The sequence below is a fragment of the Lagopus muta genome, chromosome 28 (assembly GCF_023343835.1).
Source record: "Lagopus muta isolate bLagMut1 chromosome 28, bLagMut1 primary, whole genome shotgun sequence".
Taxonomy (NCBI): Eukaryota; Metazoa; Chordata; class Aves; order Galliformes; family Phasianidae; genus Lagopus; species Lagopus muta.
The window spans coordinates 3,000,444-3,017,444 of NC_064460.1; the positions used below are offsets into that span (position 1 = coordinate 3,000,444).

Below are 17,001 nucleotides of genomic sequence, written 5' to 3' on the forward strand. Positions count from 1 at the left end.
GTGTGCATGCAGCTGTGCGGGTATTGGTGACACCGTGGGGGTGTGAGCGTGCAGGGCTAACCTGTCTGTGGTCCCCCCAGGCTTTCCCCGTGCCCCCCCCCCCCCCCTCCCGCCCACCCCTGTTGCGGTTCCTGCTCCTCCTGCAGCCCCCAGCCCGTGCCTCCTGGGTGGGGATTTGCTCCCAAAGCCGCTCGCTGCTCCCCGCCCAAGTTCTGCTCCGGGTCCGATACCGACGCTCACGCCCCCCGACCCACAATCCCCGTAGGACGATGCGGAGCCGCGCGCTGCTGGCCGTGCTCGCCCTGGCGCTGCCGCTTGCCCTCTCCGCCCCGCCGGGCTCCGCGCCGCGCTCCCAGGTACGGCCGCACCGTCGGGGCTCGGGGGTGGCACCGCGCGGCTCCGCTCACCGCTCCGCTTCCCGCAGAGGGGTCCCGGCCCGGAGCCGCTGCTCTGGAGATCCCGGGGCAGCCCGGGGGCCGCCGTCGCCGCTCTTCTGCAGCTACTGCGGGAGGAGGAGAACGGTGAGAGCGGGGCGGGGTAGGGCGGGGTGCGGGGGGCCGGGCGGAGTTGGGGGGTCCCTCCCGGTCCCCGTGCGCGCCCCGACGGCAGCGCTCAGCACCCGTTTCTGTCTCCCGCAGGTCCCCCGGCGCCCGCGCCTCCTCAGAAGCGTAAGTGCTGCCCGCCTCGCACCGCGCCCGGCCCCGCAGCGGAACCGAGGCGGGGCCCCGCGGAGAGCACAGCGCGGAGGGGGCCGGGCCGGGCCGGACGGGCGCTGACGGCGCTTTCTCCGCAGGAGACATGCACGACTTCTTCGTGGGGCTCATGGGGAAACGGGCGGCAGAACCCGGGAGGGCGGCGGGGAGCGGCGGGGGCGCGGCCGGGACGGGACACGCTGAGCGCGGCCCCTCCGCCCGCTGCTCCCCAGGACCCCCCCCGGACGGCCCTCGGGTTGCCGGCCCCCCCCCGCCCCGCGCCGTGAGGAGCGGCCTCGACGGGGCGGACAGGATGCGGCGGAGCCTTCGCGGGGGCCCCGGGGCCGCGCCGAGAGCGGAACGCGCGTGTCCGAACCGCGCTGTACGCGCACCGCACGCATACAGCACCGCACAGCCCGGAGCCGCGCCCGCCTCTGTGTGTCTGCGCCGGGGTGGGAGGCGGAGGGGGGTGAGAAGGGGAGGAGCGCGCCGCTTATCGCGACCCTCCCCGTATCGCGACCCGGACCGCCCCGCGTTCCCCCCCGCAGTTCCCCTCCGGGCCGCTGCGGCGCTGTGGCCCCGTCGGAGCGGGCGGGCGGCGGAAGGCGGCTCCGGTGGCGGCGGGCGCTCGGAGCGGCGGGCGGAGGGCGGAGGGCGGGGCGGTGCCTTTGTGTGAGCGAGCGGGGATGGTGCGGGGCGCCGGGCGGGTAAGGAGCGGCCGCGGCGGGACGGGACCGACGGCCGCACCCCCAAGGGTCCCCCCCGGCCCCGACCCCGCGAGGATCGCGGCGGCGCGGCCGTTCTCACGTCCCGGGGCCGTCGGGGCGCGTTGGGGGCGGCCCCCCCCCCCCGCAGAGCCGCGGTTTGTTGGGGGGAGGGGGGCGAGGGGAGGTACATTTCCTGACCGCGAGATGCGGACCTCGCTACGAGACCCGCGGGAGGAGAGGGGGACGCGGACCGAGGGTGGGGGGTGGGGTGGTTGGGGCCGCCCCGAAGAGCATCCCACGGCCCGCGCTCCCCCCTCAAGACCGGCGGCCCCGGGCACGTTTCGTCGGAAGGAGCCTCCACGGAGCGAGCTGAGAGCAACTTTCACTGCGGGACGGAGTTTGGGAGGCGGTTGGGTGGCTTCCATTGAGCCCTTCAAGGCGGGGGAGCTGCGGGGGCCTGGGGGGGACGATAGGGAGCTGGGAGGGGGAGTGGGGCTGGAAGCAGTGGGGCTGCAGGCTGTGCCTCAGCACTGTGCTGTGCAGCCCCCCAGGCTGTGCTGGGAGTCGGGGCCAGATCGTGCCCAGGCAGAGGTGATGGGGGCTGCGGGGGGAGCATGGATGGGTCCTGATGCAGACAGGAGCGCTCCTGGGGTGGCTGCAGAAACAACCTTGGCCCCAAGATGAGCGGTGAGGGCATCTGTGGGGCAACGCTGTTCCTCCTTGCTCTGCCCAGCTCCGTCTGAGAGCTGTGCCTGTGGCTGTCCCACGGGTGGAGCGTTGGAGTGATGTCTCCTCGTTGAGGTTTTAACTTTTCTTCATGTTCCCCCCCAGAGCCCCTTGCCCTGCCACTTGCTGGATGCCGGGCAGCACCTGCTGCCCCCGCAGCTGATGAGGGCGTGAGGAGCAGCTGAGCAGGAGAGGCCCCCCCAGCTGCTAAGATGGGCATGAGGATCAAACTGCACAGCACCAACCACCCCAACAACCTGCTGAAGGAGCTCAACAAGTGCCGCCTCTCCGAGACCATGTGCGACGTCACCATCCTGGTGGGCTCGCGCTCCTTCGCCGCGCACAAAGCCGTGCTGGCCTGCGCTGCCGGATACTTCCAGAACCTCTTCCTGAACACGGGGCTGGATGCCGCGCGCACCTACGTGGTGGACTTCATCACGCCGGCCAACTTTGAGAAGATCCTCAGCTTCGTGTACACCTCGGAGCTCTTCACCGATCTCATCAATGTGGGTGTTATCTACGAGGTGGCGGAGCGTCTGGGCATGGAGGACCTGCTGCGTGCCTGCCACTCCACCTTCCCCGACCTGGAGAGCGCGGCCATCCCCAAGCAGCCCCCCCTGGCCTCGGGGGACGCCCGGCCAGGTGCTGTGGGCTGTGCCTCGGAGCAGAGCCCGGCGCTGGGGGACACCCGGGGGAGCGCGGAGCACTTTGGTGCGGAGCGGGGTTACGTGCTGCATGGGGAGGGAGCGGGCAGCTACAAGGAGGAGGAGAGGAGCGATGGCGGCCAGGCTGTGCCCCTGCTGCAGCCCCCGCTGCCCCCCAAGGACGCAGAGCCGGGGCCGTTTGGTCCTGGTGCTGTCGCAGCAGTGCAGCCCGGGCTGGGCGCTGGGAGCGTCATGCAGAGCTCCGCAGGCTCCTGCCAGCAGTACAAGGTGCAGAGCAACGGCGACTATGGCAAAGGTGGGTTCTTCACGGCTGATTCATCCCTGGACATCTCCACGGGGAGCAACTCGTGTCCCAGCAACAGCGAGCACTGCAAGGAGCCGGGCTTCGTGCCGATGGACGAGCTGCAGCTGGAGGAGCTGGGCGAGGACGAGCTGCATTTCGAGGATGCCAGCGAGGAGCTGGGGCCGTCGGAAGAGGTGATCGAGCTGAGCGATGACAGCGAGGAGGAGCTGGCCTTCGAGAGTGACGGGCGCGACAGCAGAGCCATGCCCTGCCAGGTCTGCAAGAAAGTGCTGGAGCCCAACATCCAGCTGATCCGGCAGCACGCCCGCGACCACGTGGACCTGCTCACCGGGAACTGCAAGGTGTGCGAGACCCACTTCCAGGACCGCAACTCCAGGGTGACCCACGTGCTGTCCCACATCGGCATCTTCCTCTTCTCCTGCGACATGTGTGAGACCAAGTTCTTCACGCAGTGGCAGCTCACCCTGCACCGCAGGGACGGCGTCTTCGACAACAACATGGTCGTGCATCCCAGCGACCCTCTGCCTGGCAAGGCGGGTGCCTTCGCCACGGGGTCGGGCGCAGATCTGGCGTGCGCCGCGTGCGGGAAACCTTTGGCCAAAGATTTCCAGACCGTCCGCAACCACCTCCTGGACCACGTCAACCTGAAGAGCCAGACGTGCGGCGTGTGCGACCAGCGGCATCTGAGCCTGTGCAGCCTGCTGTGGCACGCGCTGGCACACCTGGGCATCGCCGTGTTCTCCTGCGCCGTGTGCGCCAGCAGCTTCGTGGACCGGCAGCTGCTGGAGAAGCACCTGGCCGTTCACCAGAGCGCCGAGGAGGCCCTGTTCCGCTGCCACTTCTGCGGGCAGAGCTTCAAGCTGGAGGCGGCGTATCGCTACCACGTCAGCCAGCACAAGTGCGGCAGCGCTGTGGATGCCCGTCCCAGCTTCGGCGAGCGGCTGCAGCCGCAGAGCTTGCAGAAGAGGAAGCTGCCTGAGGAGTTCCTGAGCGAGGAGCTGGCGCTGCAGAGCCAGCCGGGCAACAGCAAGTACAGCTGCAAGGTGTGCGGGAAGCGCTTCGCCCACACCAGTGAGTTCAACTACCACCGGCGCATCCACACCGGGGAGAAGCCGTACCAGTGCAAGGTCTGCCACAAGTTCTTCCGCGGCCGCTCCACCATCAAGTGCCACCTGCGGACGCACTCGGGGGCCCTGATGTACCGCTGCACCGTCTGCGGCCACTACAGCTCCACGCTCAACCTGATGAGCAAGCACATCGGGGTGCACAAGGGCAGCCTGCCGCCCGACTTCACCATCGAGCAGACTTTCATGTACATTATCCATTCCAAAGACGCGGAGAAGAACGCGGACAGCTGATGGGGTGAGGCAGGGCAGGGCCGGGAGGCGCCGCAGAAAAGCGTCGTTGGTTTTATTTAACGGTCAGGCGTTGTGGATGGATTCCTCCTTTTTCTTTTTCTTTTTCCTTCTTTTTTATTTCTTGGCCTTGCTAGGCTTTTTAGAGTGTACGAACCAACAGCACGTGAGCTACGTCACCGTTCCCGAGAAGTCTGTCGTGTTTACTTACCTCTGATCCCATTAGAGGCCACCGAGTTTTGTGTTCTTAGCGTTTCTCACTAGGTTCTGAATCTAGATTTTGTTCTGAAACCTCTTCGCCCACTGACTCGTCCGACCCACAGTCAGAGCTGACCCACAAACCGATGCTGCTACGACTTTCTGACCTCAGCAGAGAGGGGCAGAGCTGGAGCGGGGCAGCGCCGGGCGGGAAGGAGAAGGGAAGCAGAAAGGAAGGAAGGAAGGACTGACGGTTCCAGGCACGGCGCGGCTTTGGGCGCAGCTCGGGGGTCGCAGCGCTGCGTCGCCAGCAGTGTTTACACCGGGAAGGACGGGGCCGCCCCATTCCCGCATATCCCGCTGTGGGGCAGAGGCGAAGAGGAACAAATGTCCCAGACACCGCAGCGCGAATTGGGGCCGCCCTGCAGTAACTCTACTACCTCACAAACAGGAAGCGCCTTCGGGCCGCTGTGGGTCGCGCTTCTGCACAGAGAACACTGATAACGGAGCGGACCGAGCGGCCCGGCGCCGCGAGCTGGGAACTCGGGGGTGCTCCCCCCCGCTCTGCTGTGGCCTTGGGCAAGTCACTTCACCTCTTTGCCTCAGTTTCCTCATCTGTAAAATGAGGGTGGTGACCCTCGTGGTGCCGACCTACCTCCCTGGAGCGTGCTGAAGAGCACCGGCTCGCGCCGCGCCGTTACCAGAGCGTGGAGGGGATGCGTCCCCATCCCCCCATCCCACCACTCCGTCGTTTTGCTCCCATTGTGGCCGTCCTGCTGACAGTAGATCCTCCAGTCCCGTCCCGGTGCTGCGGAAGGAGCCGGTGGTGATGCACGCAGTGCTGCTCCCTGCAGGACTCCCCGACTGCTGGGATGGATTTTGGGGGGGACCGCCTCATCCCCAAAGCCTCGAGGCCCCCCCGGAGCTGCGGGCGCCCCGCGTCCGGCCAAGCTGTGAAGCAAAAGCCTTTTGTGCACATAAACCAAAAAGAGAAGTTTTACACTGAAATGCTATGGGGCAGAGCAACCCCAGCCCCCACCCCACCACTGAGCGTGGGGACAGAGCCCTCCCTGCTGGCTGCTGTGGGGAAGCGGGGGCTGCGGAGCACTCTCACCCCCACTGTCTCTGTGTTGAATCCTTCCCTGTGAATTGTTCCATGTGGAAACGCGATGGGAGTGAGCTCTGCTCTGCTCTGCTCTGCTCTGCTCTGCTCTGCTCTGCTCTGCTACCCCAGTGGCACTGGTTCTGGGGAGGGCAGCCCCATGTGCCACCCCCCCGCAGCGCACCCCGAAGGACCCCCATCAAGGAACAAAGCAGAAAGAAGAGCGGAACGCGTTGCTGTCTAACCTCCTCGTTAAGTTAATCGTAGGTACTGACCTCCTGATATTTAAGTGTTTACTATCTATTTGCTGTAAAGTTTTGTATATTTTGTAAACTTCCTCCCCCCCCGCCCCCCTCCAGATCGTAGATGTCTAAAATTGTTGTACATCAGGTTCTTTTATACTCCATTGTTCAGCACAAAGTGTGTTTTTTTATTTAGAATAATAAAAACGGAAAACGTTGACCTCTCGTGCTGCATTTCTTTATTAAAAAGATTATTTGTGAGACAGGAGTGGGAGCCGGGGGGCAGCTCAGCACAGGGGGTGGCTCTGGGGGGGCACAGGGGTGTTGGATTTCCCCACAGTGGGTTGAATCAGTGAAATGTAGCAACACGCATGCATGTGGAGTTGGAATACGCTGCTGCGTGGCTGTGTCACGCGCCTGCTGGCTTTGCTGTTGCGTGCTCAACTTCGTTCCTGCAATGAAAATGAGTTGGGGGACTGCCCCAGCCCTGGGCTGCAATGGGAGAGCAGTGGGTGCAGCAGAGGGGCTGGGGGGGGGCTGCTCCTGCTGCTCTGTGCCAGGGGTTCGGTGCAGCCCCGGTGCTGGGTCTCCCCGGCACATCCTGCCCTGTGCTCCACGGGGCGGTGAGCATCCTGTCCCTGGATCCGGTCCGATTTGCTTATGCTTCACTTTCTTAGGCAGCTCAAGGCCTTCAGATGGATGAATTCCCTCCGGTGGCACTTTCACCTTCCCCTGCCCAGGGCCCAACCCACGCACAGTGTGTGTCTGAGCAGAATTGCAGCCAGGAGAGACTTTGGATGCTCCGACTTCTTGCCCGTGGGGTCCCGTGCTGCTGAATGCAGATGGGACCCCCAGCTCTCACCCCAGAGATGACTTAAGGATGAAGACGGCCGCTCTGGGTCTGAGATGTTGCGCTGTAAAGCCGTGCTGAGCCGTTCCTCCCCGCGGCAGTCCGACGCTGTGCTGTGTCAGCGCCCTGCACCGCAGCACCTTCGTTTGAGCCGTGCCAGGCTCTGCGCTGGTGCTGCAGCGGGAGCTGTGTTAAAGCAGCGGATTTTGCCCCATCCTGATCAAATGGCATCAGAGTGAGAGGGCAGCGCTCACCCCTCAGTGGGGTTCAGGTGTGAGCTGAGGGCTGCAGAGCGCGTGGGGCTGCGTGGGGTCAGGGCGCACCGAGCGTCGTGTCCATCGCTACAAGCATGTCTCTAGGAAAGCGGAACATCTCTCTGTCTCTTGTTCTTACTTTGGCTAAATGGGTCTGATATTGCTCAGAGGCGACACGGCCACGACTCCCATTGGGCACATTGCTCTCACCTGCAGAGCGCGACGGGCGGCTGGCCAGAAAGCAGAACGCCACTGGAAGCCTGCCGTGGGGAGCTGCCCGGCCCCGCGCCAACCTCAGGTGGGCACCCTGCTGCTTTTAGCTGGGTGCAGCGCCATCCTTGGTGATGATGACGGAGTGCTGCGTGGAGGAGGAGGAGCCCTCTGCGCCCTTCTGCCCGGCCGCATCCTTGGGAACGTACCTGACCACGGCCGAGATGAGTTTGCTGCGGAAGCTCTTGCTGAGGAAGTTGTAGAGGACGGGGTTGAGGACGCAGTGCAGCAGCGTGAGGCAGTCGATGATGTCGTAGAAGAAGTAGAGGAAGTGGGCGAAGGAGCAGTGCAGGACGATGTGGGTGCCGTCGAGGGTGAGCAGCGTGAGCAGGACGTGGAAAGGCAGCCAGCTGAGCAGGAAGGCTGCGATGTAGGTGTAGATGAGCAGGCAGTGCCTCCCCGCCTCCGGCTTGGAGCGCCGGACCAGCCGCGCCGTCAGCACATTGAACACTGCGATGATGGGGAAGGGGATGAGGAACCCCACGGCGGTGGTGGCCAGGCTGACCGCCAGCGCCCACTCATCGTAGGTCTCAAAGGGAGCCATGAAGATGCAGATGGGGTCCCCGGTGTTCACCAGCTGCATGTGGGACACCTCCACGAAGGGGATGGCTGCTGCCAGGACCCAGACGCAGGCGCAGACGACACGGCGCACGCGGTGCTGGTGCCGGTGCCAGAAGGGCGAGGAGCCGCGCAGCGAGACGTAGCGGTCCACGCTCAGGCAGGTGAGGAGGAAGATGCTGGCATACATGTTGGCAAAGTAGAAGTAGTGTGTGAAGCGGCAGAGGAAGCTGCCCCAGAGCCAGGTGTAGTCCAGCATCACCTCCAGCATCCAGACGGGCAGCGAGAGCAGCACGCCCAGGTCGGCGATGGCCATGTGCAGCACGTAGAGGCTCACCAGGCTCCGGCCGCCGCGTGTCTGCCAGTTCACCCAGACCACCAGCAGGTTTTCCACCAGCCCCACCACGAAGATGGCGAGGTAGAGCACGAACACGGCCACGCGCTTGGCGTTCTCATCCAGGCTGAACTCGCAGGCGCTGTAGCTGTAGTTGAGGAGGTGGAGCAGCTCCGACAGGTTGTGGTACTCGCCGTACTCGCTGGGGGCGGTGGGCGTCTCGCTGGGGGCTGCCGTCGCCTCGGCCATGCTGGGAGCTGCAGGGAAATGGAAAGCGATGAACCGCGGTGCTGGGACCCCCCCCGGGTGATAAGCCTTGGAGACCCCCACAGGTCACACCTCCCTGCGGCTTTCTGCCTAACCCTAATGATGGCCGATTGCAGCGCCGGGGCGTGGGACGCAGATCCAGCTGGGGGCGTCGAGCTGCTCACCGGGTTCTGGTTTACATCCCTCTGCCTTTTTGCCCTGAGGGATGTCACCGAGACCCCTCAGACCCCTCCAGAAGCAGCAGTTCTTATTTATGAGGGGAGAGGCTGCGGGGTGCAGCCTTCATTTGCCACGGGAAAAGATCAAAATGAATCGAGCAGAAAATCTGAGCAGCACAGCTGGGAAACAGGTGAAAACCAGCGGGTCTCTGCTGGCACAGCTCAGCTCTCTGAGCTTCTGAGGCCCTTTTTAATCCTACGGGATTTTCTTCCACCGTGCCAATTCCCACATCATCCCTTTAAAAGACCCTCAGCGGATCCCAGAGCGGATCCCAGCACGGCCCCAGCCCCGCGCGCACGGGGGACCCGACCCCGGGGCTGCCGACGGAACGGCCGCAACGCACAGCACCGCACAGCACCGCAGCCCCCCGCAGCTGTGCCCAAAGCCCCGGGGCTGCGCTGCGCCCTCCGCCCGCAGTGGCGGTGGGATCTCGGGGTGCGCGGACGCGGCTCACCGGGGGTGCGCGATGCGATCCTCGCGGCGTGGCTGCGGGAGCTGCTCTGGGCTTGCGGGGCTGCGCTCCGGGATCCCACCCCGCAGGAAATGAGCGCGGCAGCCCCGTATCCTGAGGCGGCCCCGGGACGCGGTGTGTGCCCGAGGGCGGTGCGTTAAGGCGGGGGGGGGGACAAGGACAGGTGCTGCCCTCAGTGCCGGAGGGTCCGCAGCGCATCCATCCCCGCCCCATGAGGGATGTGGGGGCACGGAGCCGCGGGCGGAGCGTGGCCGGGTGCGGGTGGGGGGGAAGGATCCCCGGAGCTGTGAGTCCGTGGGTTGGGGTGGGCTGGGGAGCGCGCTGTGCCCGTCCTTGCGGCCATGCGCGGGGACCCTCGGGTTCTTTGTTGCGGAAAGATGACAAAAGCAGCACAGTGCGGTGCTGCGCGGCTCGGCACGGCACGGCGCAGTCCAGCACGGCACAGCGTGGCACAGAGCGGCATCGGCACGGTGCAGCGTGGCACAGAGCGGCATCGGCACGGTGCAGCGTGGCACAGCACGGCACTGAGGGGTCGGGGCATCGCAACCCCCTGGTGCTGTCTCAGCGGTCGGAATGCAGCGCACGTCCATCCCCACAGCAGCTCCTGTGCCCGGCAGCAATTAATCAGCGGACAACAGCGGAGCAGCGCGCAGGGGAAGCGAGGGGGCTCAGCCTTGCCCCGCGTTGGGGAGGGGGCTGATAGGCAGAACGTTTTTGCCTCGGGCTGCAAGTCCTGCAGAACAATTGCAGGAAATCTCCTTTACAAGTGCAGACAAGGCATCGCGACCAACAATCGCTCGGAAGGAAGGCACGGAGGGAACAGGGAAGCGCGTGCACTGATAAGTGGGCGCTGTCTCAACAACGGGCGGGCGGCCAAAAAGCAAACAGGTACCGGCCCACGGGATTCGCTGTTTGCAAACAGGAACGGGCGCTGCTTTGCCCCACGCCGAGGACGCCACGGGTTGGCATCGTCCTCCTGAAAGCGGTGCACGCGGTCCGGCTGGGGCGGATGCGCTGCGTGCTGGAAGCTCCCGGCGTTGGCGTTTTGCTTCTCGGGGGCTCAGGGAAGGAGCAGCTCGGAGCTCCGTTGGTGGTGGCACAGCAGAAGGGCTGCGCGGTGTGGGTGACCCCACCTGGGACCTGGAGGGGGGGTGGCTCCGCCGAACTCCTCTGAGCTCTGCTCTTCACGGAATTGGCACAGAATTGGGTGCTCAGGGGGCACCGCAACGAACGCATCGCCCCAGCGCGCTGAGCCCCCCCGCCCCATCCCCCCCCCCTTTTCCCCAGGGCCCCATTTGTTTGGAGATTGATGGGATAAGGGGCCCCTTCCTCTCCGGAAGGGCCGTGCTCAGAGGCCCCGGGTTGGGGTGGAGGGGCCCCAGGGAGCTCAGCGTTGGGGAGGGGGGGGTTGGAGGCAGAGAGGCAAAACCCCACGGGAGCTTCTACCCCAAGGAGCTGAATCCGCATCCACCATTCCCCCGGCTTTTGCTGTTGGCAGCGCTGCTCCGAGTCCAATGCCCTCCCCACTCAGCCCCCCTCCCGCACTCTGCAGCCCACCCCAGGGACACGCAGGGACAACGATGCTGTGCCGGCTGCTGGGATGCTGCACCCATCAAACCTACAGGAACTCTCTGCTTCGCACGAGGGCTCCTCGCACCCTGCACCCCACATCGCCCAGCATCGCCCCACATCACCCCGGTCCCGCACGAGCGCAGCCCCCGCACGTGTCAGCGGAAGAAGGGACGCGGGTGGGCGGCGTGGGTCGCTCCTCAGTCCTGCAAGCAATTGCACGGCCTCGGGGGCCCATCTCCAAGTCGTCATCGCTAATTATCCCTTAATTAGAGGTATGAAGGATGCATGAGTCACCGCCCACACATCTGATGTGCCGAACCACAGCAGCACCCATCGCTGCCAGCGGACTCCGAGGGCGCAGAAGGAGGACAAATGGAGCTGTGCAGCCCAGCTGGGAAGAGAGGGATCCTGGGGAGGGGGCTTTCCTCTCCTGAGCTGAAGGTGCAGCAGAGGATGGACCTGATTGCAGCCCCCGGCAGCTGCGGGAGGTGGGAGCTGGGCAAAAAGCACCCAACTCCCGAGGATGGCAAACTGGGGGCGGGGAGGATGATGCTGCGTTAGGAGTGAGCTGCTGGAGGGGCTCTGGAACGGCTGGAGCAACGCAGCGGGGCTTTGTGCCCCTCTGCCCGTAGCCCCAGTGCGGGGCGAGCTGTGAGCTCAGAGGGCACGAGGGCTGCTGCTGTAGAAGGGAAAAACGCATTTAATGAGGTCCTGCACCCGCAGGAGCCCCGCGTGCAGCACGGAGCGGGCACAGGGATGCGCTCAGGGTGTCCCGCAGTCCGGTTTTGGCATCAGGAAGGCGACGAAGGCATCGCAGAGCCACGTCGGGCAGTAGCTGAGAGGCAGCAGGAAGAGCAGCGCGTCCCAGCCGGCGGCGTAACGGCTGCGGGGACTGCGGGACAGCAGCGCGTGCTGCACGCGGGCGGTGACGCGGGACAGGCGGGGGCTGCTGAGGCGGTGCAGGAGGGCGCTGCGACGGGCGTCTGTAGGGCGGGGAGGGAGGGGGTCAGAGGGGCGGAGGGATCCGCGGGGTGGCTGCAGTGCTGTGAGGAGGTGGGGGGAGGCACTAACAGGTCTCCAGGTAGCGGCGGCCATAGGATGCCCGGGTCTCTGCCGGGAGCTGCGCCCACAGGCGATGCAGTTCCTTTGCTGCCGCTTTGGGGTCGGTCATCCCCGTTCGGAATCCACCGGGTTCAATGATAGAGACCTTCACCCCAAAGGGTCGCATCTCACGCCTGGATGGGGTTGAGGACATCGATGTCATTGCCCCAGGACGGGACCCAGCACTGCCACCGCAGAGAAGGTGCTGCTCCAACCCTTTCCATCTTTGCACAACCGCTGGCTCCCACCCACCTAATTCACAACCCAAACAGACACCTTTCACAATCCCTCCCCACCTCTCCATGCCTTTCCCTTCTATTGGGACAGGAGTGGCTGGGGAGGAATGGTGAAAGCAGGGCAGAGGCAAAACAGCGCTGCTCCAAGGCCGCCAAACCCCAAGAAGGACAAAGGCCGGGCTGTGCTGAACCTGAGGCTGTCGGAGAAGGCTTCCACACCAAACTTGGAGGGGCAGCGCCCCCCAAAGCTGGAGAGCCGGCCCATTAGGTGTGGGCTGTGTATCTGTGCCCCCCACTGTGCCTCACTCCGGGCCACAGTGGGGAACCCAACCACACGGTGCACCCCAGGCAGTCCAGCGTGGGGCTGAGGTGGCGCACGAGCAAACATTGACCTCAGTGGGACGGTGTGGGGTCAGAGCAAACTTTGGAGCCGTTCCACGGGACACACAGCGGGGCAAAGACTGAGCAGCAAGGTGCCCTGCCTGACGCCAGCACCCCAGTGCTTCCAGGCAGAGCCTGGGGAGCTGCGGCTGTTTGGGGAGCACGGGACTCACCTGAGGCTGTCGGAGAAGGCCTCCACACCGAACTTGGAGGGGCAGTAGCCCCCCCCGAAGGCAGAGATCCGGCCCATCATGCTGGACACGTTGACCACGCGGCCGCGCGCCCGCCTCAGCAGTGGCAGCATGCTGACTGTCACCTCGATCAGCCCCACCAGGTTGACGTTCATCAGCGCCATGAAGTCTTCCTTCCTCAGCCACTCGTTGGGGGCGCTGGGGGTGGCAGTGCCGGCGTTGTTCACCAACCCCCACAGCCCTGCGATAGGGATGGGATGAGTTGCGACCCCCACCATGCCCCCTCCCGGCCCGGCCCCCTCCTACCTCTCTGCCCCACACGCTCCCGCACCCACGCGACGGCGGCGGCGATGCTGCTGCTGGAGGTGACGTCCAGCAGGACGGTCTGCAGGCGCGAGGAGGTGGCCGCCTGCAGCCGTGCGGCCCCCGACTCCGTCAGGCAGCCCGCCAGCACCTGCAGCCCCCGCGCATCCAGCTGCCGGGCCAGCAGGTTGCCAAAGCCCGAATCGCAGCCTGTGATCAGCACAAACTTGTCTTCCAGGCCGGGCACCGTCTGCCGCTCGCGGTGCCATCGCCGCAGCAGCCACAGCCCCAGCAGCACCAGCAGCCACAGCCACATCCTGACTGGGGGAAGAGGGGCTGAGTGAGGGTTTCCTGCAAGCACCTGCGGGTCGGCGTCATCCTGGCTCCTGGCTGTGCCCCTGCAGCTGTCTCTCTGCTGCCCCAAGCACGCCACGCTGGGGGCTGTTCCCTGGATTTGGGGTCTTTGGCTCTCAGATGTCCTCGCACTTCCCTATCAGCTGCCACCCCAATGGAACCCATTGCAGCTGGTGCTCGGGGTGGGTGCTGGTTTGTGGCTCTTGGCCCTACCTGCCCCCACCGCCCTCCCACCGCACACCGCGCTCGGTTTCCGTTCCTTTAACGCACCTGTGAGGTTTCCCTTCATTGTGAGGAAGACGCACTGAGGACTCAGTTCAGTGCAGCCTCACCACACTCCCCTGGAGCACAGCATTGCAGTGGGGCTTCAGAGCAGCACCCGCCACCCCACAGAGCTCCCACCCCGCTGGGACACCCCCAGTCCAGCCTTGCCTGACTCCTCCTGCACATCTCCCTGCTCTGTGCCCATCCCGGAGGAGCTGCACCTGCAAACACCGCAGCGCAAACCCCGGGGTTACCTGGGCAGGTCTGCACCGCTCCACAAGTCCTCACACAGCCCGCGTCCCCGCGTATAAATAGAGCTCAGCGCAGAGCAGCAGTGCCACGCAGCACAGGGCAGCAGCGGGGGCAGCGGTGCCCGAATTGCTGCAGGCAGTGCTGCAGAGTGGGCAGGATTGCACCAGCGCTGGAATAAACCTCGAGTTCCCTGATCCGCGCTGCCTCGTGTTGCGCAGAGCCATTCCGGGAGCGCTGCCGCAGCTCTGCAACAGCCGCTCGTGCTGATGAAGCGCGACCCGAGGCCGTGCACGGCACTGCAGGGCTGACCGCACCGCACCATCCACATAGGAAGCGCGTGAGGATGCAGCCATGCCGGGATGAGAGCAGAGCAGCGCCGCTGGGGCTGAGCTCCCGCTCTGCACTGTGCCACTGGGGTGGCCGCCCGCTCGCCAGCAGGTCCTGCGTGCCCCCAGCTCCAGGGGAGGGCAAAGCGGGCACGGGCTGTGCGGGGCAGGGGCTTGGCAGCACTGTGCCAACTGCTCCCCCATGGGCACAGCCTCAGTGTGCTGCCGAGGGAAGGAGCTCGGCTCAATCACACCATACAGGGAGGAGGAGGTCATCTTTATTCAGCAGCAGTTTGCCAGCCGTGGCGGTGCTGTGCAGTGTGTGCCGATGTGGGATGTCGGCTGTGGGGCGATGCCAGCTCTGCCCACACTGCCTCACCCTCTCTGGGCAGGTTTAGGGTACAAGTGGGTGAAGAAGGCATCAAAGATGGCGGAGGGCATGTAGCTGAGCGGGATGACGAACAGCCTGGCATCCCAGCCAACGGCGTAGCGGCAGCGCGGGTAGCGGCTGGTCAGCGCGTGCTCCATGCAGTTCGTCACCATCGAGAGGTTGGGGTTGCAGCACCTGTTTGCCCGATTCATGTTTGCCAGGTCTGGGGGCAGAGGGAGGGGGCAGGTGCTTACCTCGTGCCCAGGAGGCCCACGGGGTCCTGGCGCAGCACAGCACTGTGGTGCCAGATGGGCTCTGGGGATGCACTCACAGTCCTTCCAGTATTTGTCCCCGTAACTCGCTTTAGTTTCATCGGGCAGCCTCTCCCAGTATTTGAGGAAAACTTTCTCCACGCTGGCGGCGTGGGTGATACCCGTGTTGAAGAAGCCCGGCTCGATGATGCTCACCTTCACCCCGAAGTGATACATCTCAAGCCTGGAAAGCAGCGATGCCATGGGATGGGAGCAGCAGTGGGGTGTGGGCTGTGTATCTGTGCCCCCCACTGTGCCTCACTCCGGGCCACAGTGGGGAACCCAACCACACGGTGCACCCCAGGCAGTCCAGCGTGGGGCTGAGGTGGCGCACGAGCAAACATTGACCTCAGTGGGACGGTGTGGGGTCAGAGCAAACTTTGGAGCCGTTCCACGGGACACACAGCGGGGCAAAGACTGAGCAGCAAGGTGCCCTGCCTGACGCCAGCACCCCAATGCTGCCAGGCAGAGCCTGGGGAGCTGCGGCTGTTTGGGGAGCACGGGACTCACCTGAGGCTGTCGGAGAAGGCCTCCACACCGAACTTGGAGGGGCAGTAGCCCCCCCCGAAGGCAGAGATCCGGCCCATCATGCTGGACACGTTGACCACGCGGCCCGCGCGCCCCGCCTCAGCAGTGGCAGCATGCTGACTGTCACCTCGATCAGCCCCACCAGGTTGACGTTCATCAGCGCCATGAAGTCTTCCTTCCTCAGCCACTCGTTGGGGGCGCTGGGGGTGGCAGTGCCGGCGTTGTTCACCAACCCCCACAGCCCTGCGATAGGGACGGGATGAGTCGCGACCCCCACCGTGCCCCCTCCCGGCCCGGCCCCCTCCTACCTCTCTGCCCCACACGCTCCTGCACCCACGCGACGGCGGCGGCGATGCTGCTGCTGGAGGTGACGTCCAGCAGGACGGTCTGCAGGCGCGAGGAGGTGGCCGCCTGCAGCCGTGCGGCCCCCGACTCCGTCAGGCAGCCCGCCAGCACCTGCAGCCCCCGCGCATCCAGCTGCCGGGCCAGCAGGTTGCCAAAGCCCGAATCGCAGCCTGTGATCAGCACAAACTTGTCTTCCAGGCCGGGCACCATCTGCCGCTCGCGGTGCCATCGCCACAGCAGCCACAGCCCCAGCAGCACCAGCAGCCACAGCCACATCCTGACCGGGGGCAGCAGCAGCAGCAGCAGCAGCACGACGAGGAGAAGGAGGAAGAGCAGGAGGAGGTGGAGGCGGCCGGGACTCACTGAGCACAGCGGGGACACCGCAGCAAAGTGCAGAGCTGTCCCGAGCGACGCCTCCGGCCTCTGCTGACCTTGGACCTGCCCAACCCTGCGGGGCTGGTCCAGGAGCAGCGCCGTGCCAACTCAGCTGAACACGGGGCCGGGCAGAGGCTCAGCCCGTCCTCCTGCGTTCCATGCAGAGCAGCCAAGCTGCAGCCGGATCGATGCGCTGCGCTCCCCGTCCCGTATCGCCCGCCGTGCCGAGCGCCGTGCAGCTTTACGGCGTTTGCAGACGCTGCTCACACCCATGTTCTCTCGTAGGGACCCACGTGAGCCGCGCACGCAGAGCTTTGGGTCCCATCCGCGGCCCCCAGCCTCTCACAGAATCACACAGAATCACAGAATCACCTGGGTTGGAAGGGACCCCAAGGATCATGTAGTTCCAACCCCCCTGCCTAGCAGGGCCACCAAACATCCACATTCAGATCAGGTTGCCCAGGACCCCGTCCAACCTGGCCTTAAACACGTCCAAGGACGGGGCATCCACAACCTCCCTGGGCAGCCCGTTCCAGGGCCTAACCACTCTCCTAGTAAAGAACTTCCCCCTAACATCCAACCTAAATCTTCCCTCCTTCAACTTGGATCCATTTCCCCTCGTCCTGCTGTTGTCAGCCCTTTTGAAGAGTTTACTCCCCTCCTGGGTGTAGGTTCCCTTCAGGTATTGATAGGCTGCAATGAGGTCACCCCGCAGCCTTCTCTTCTCCTGGCTGAACAAGCCCAACTCCCTCAGCCTGTCCTCATAGGGGAGGTGCTCCAGCCCCTTGATCATCTTAGTCGCCCTCCTCTGGACCCTTTCCAAAATCTCAATGTCTTTCTTGTACTGAGGGCTCCACACCTGGACACAGGACTCCAG

General features: G+C 65.1%; 6 protein-coding genes across 10 annotated transcripts; 2 read left to right on the forward strand and 4 right to left on the reverse strand.

Annotated features, from left to right (window-relative positions):
* Window positions 1-236: 236 nt before the first annotated feature.
* Window positions 237-824, reverse strand: LOC125685559 (translation initiation factor IF-2-like). Its single transcript, XM_048928669.1, has 2 exons — window positions 620-824; window positions 237-502 (listed from the first exon to the last, which is right to left on the reverse strand). Exons 1-2 carry the CDS (start codon window positions 822-824, stop codon window positions 237-239), a joined length of 471 nt encoding a protein of 156 aa, XP_048784626.1.
* ZBTB39 (zinc finger and BTB domain containing 39) lies at window positions 651-6,211 on the forward strand. Of its 3 annotated transcripts, none has more exons than XM_048928668.1 (2): window positions 651-668; window positions 2,231-6,211. In XM_048928668.1, exon 2 carries the CDS (start codon window positions 2,338-2,340, stop codon window positions 4,450-4,452), a length of 2,115 nt encoding a protein of 704 aa, XP_048784625.1. In that variant the 5' UTR covers window positions 651-668; window positions 2,231-2,337; the 3' UTR covers window positions 4,453-6,211. The 3 variants fall into 3 exon arrangements, with proteins under 3 accessions (XP_048784625.1, XP_048784624.1, XP_048784623.1); XM_048928667.1 differs by lacking the exon at window positions 651-668 and adding an exon at window positions 1,279-1,364; XM_048928666.1 differs by lacking the exon at window positions 651-668 and adding an exon at window positions 1,340-1,399.
* A 16-nt stretch (window positions 6,212-6,227) lies between these two features.
* GPR182 (G protein-coupled receptor 182) lies at window positions 6,228-9,316 on the reverse strand. 2 transcript variants are annotated; one of them, XR_007373469.1, is made up of 3 exons: window positions 9,198-9,316; window positions 7,306-8,514; window positions 6,228-7,196 (listed from the first exon to the last, which is right to left on the reverse strand). XR_007373469.1 is itself a non-coding variant. In XM_048928670.1 (2 exons), exon 2 carries the CDS (start codon window positions 8,504-8,506, stop codon window positions 7,412-7,414), a length of 1,095 nt encoding a protein of 364 aa, XP_048784627.1. In that variant the 5' UTR covers window positions 8,507-8,514; window positions 9,198-9,316; the 3' UTR covers window positions 6,228-7,411. The 2 variants fall into 2 exon arrangements, 1 of the variants encoding a protein (XP_048784627.1); XM_048928670.1 differs by having other exon boundaries at window positions 6,228-8,514.
* A 232-nt stretch (window positions 9,317-9,548) lies between these two features.
* LOC125685557 (uncharacterized) lies at window positions 9,549-11,242 on the forward strand. Its single transcript, XM_048928665.1, has 2 exons — window positions 9,549-10,103; window positions 10,768-11,242. Exons 1-2 carry the CDS (start codon window positions 9,557-9,559, stop codon window positions 11,040-11,042), a joined length of 822 nt encoding a protein of 273 aa, XP_048784622.1. The 5' UTR covers window positions 9,549-9,556; the 3' UTR covers window positions 11,043-11,242.
* Window positions 11,243-11,410: 168 nt separating this feature from the next.
* On the reverse strand, window positions 11,411-14,074 carry LOC125685555 (retinol dehydrogenase 16-like). 2 transcript variants are annotated; one of them, XM_048928662.1, is made up of 5 exons: window positions 13,872-14,074; window positions 13,003-13,320; window positions 12,679-12,937; window positions 11,859-12,022; window positions 11,411-11,770 (listed from the first exon to the last, which is right to left on the reverse strand). In XM_048928662.1, the coding sequence occupies exons 2-5, from the start codon at window positions 13,313-13,315 to the stop codon at window positions 11,550-11,552; spliced, it is 957 nt and encodes a 318-aa protein (XP_048784619.1). In that variant the 5' UTR covers window positions 13,316-13,320; window positions 13,872-14,074; the 3' UTR covers window positions 11,411-11,549. The 2 variants fall into 2 exon arrangements, with proteins under 2 accessions (XP_048784619.1, XP_048784620.1); XM_048928663.1 differs by lacking the exon at window positions 13,872-14,074 and having other exon boundaries at window positions 13,003-13,330.
* Window positions 14,075-14,451: 377 nt separating this feature from the next.
* On the reverse strand, window positions 14,452-16,160 carry LOC125685556 (retinol dehydrogenase 16-like). Its single transcript, XM_048928664.1, is given in 5 exon segments — window positions 14,452-14,788; window positions 14,897-15,060; window positions 15,387-15,493; window positions 15,496-15,647; window positions 15,713-16,160. Coding segments are annotated over 5 exon segments (954 nt in total). The 5' UTR covers window positions 16,026-16,160; the 3' UTR covers window positions 14,452-14,570.
* Between the last annotated feature and the right edge of the window lie 841 nt (window positions 16,161-17,001).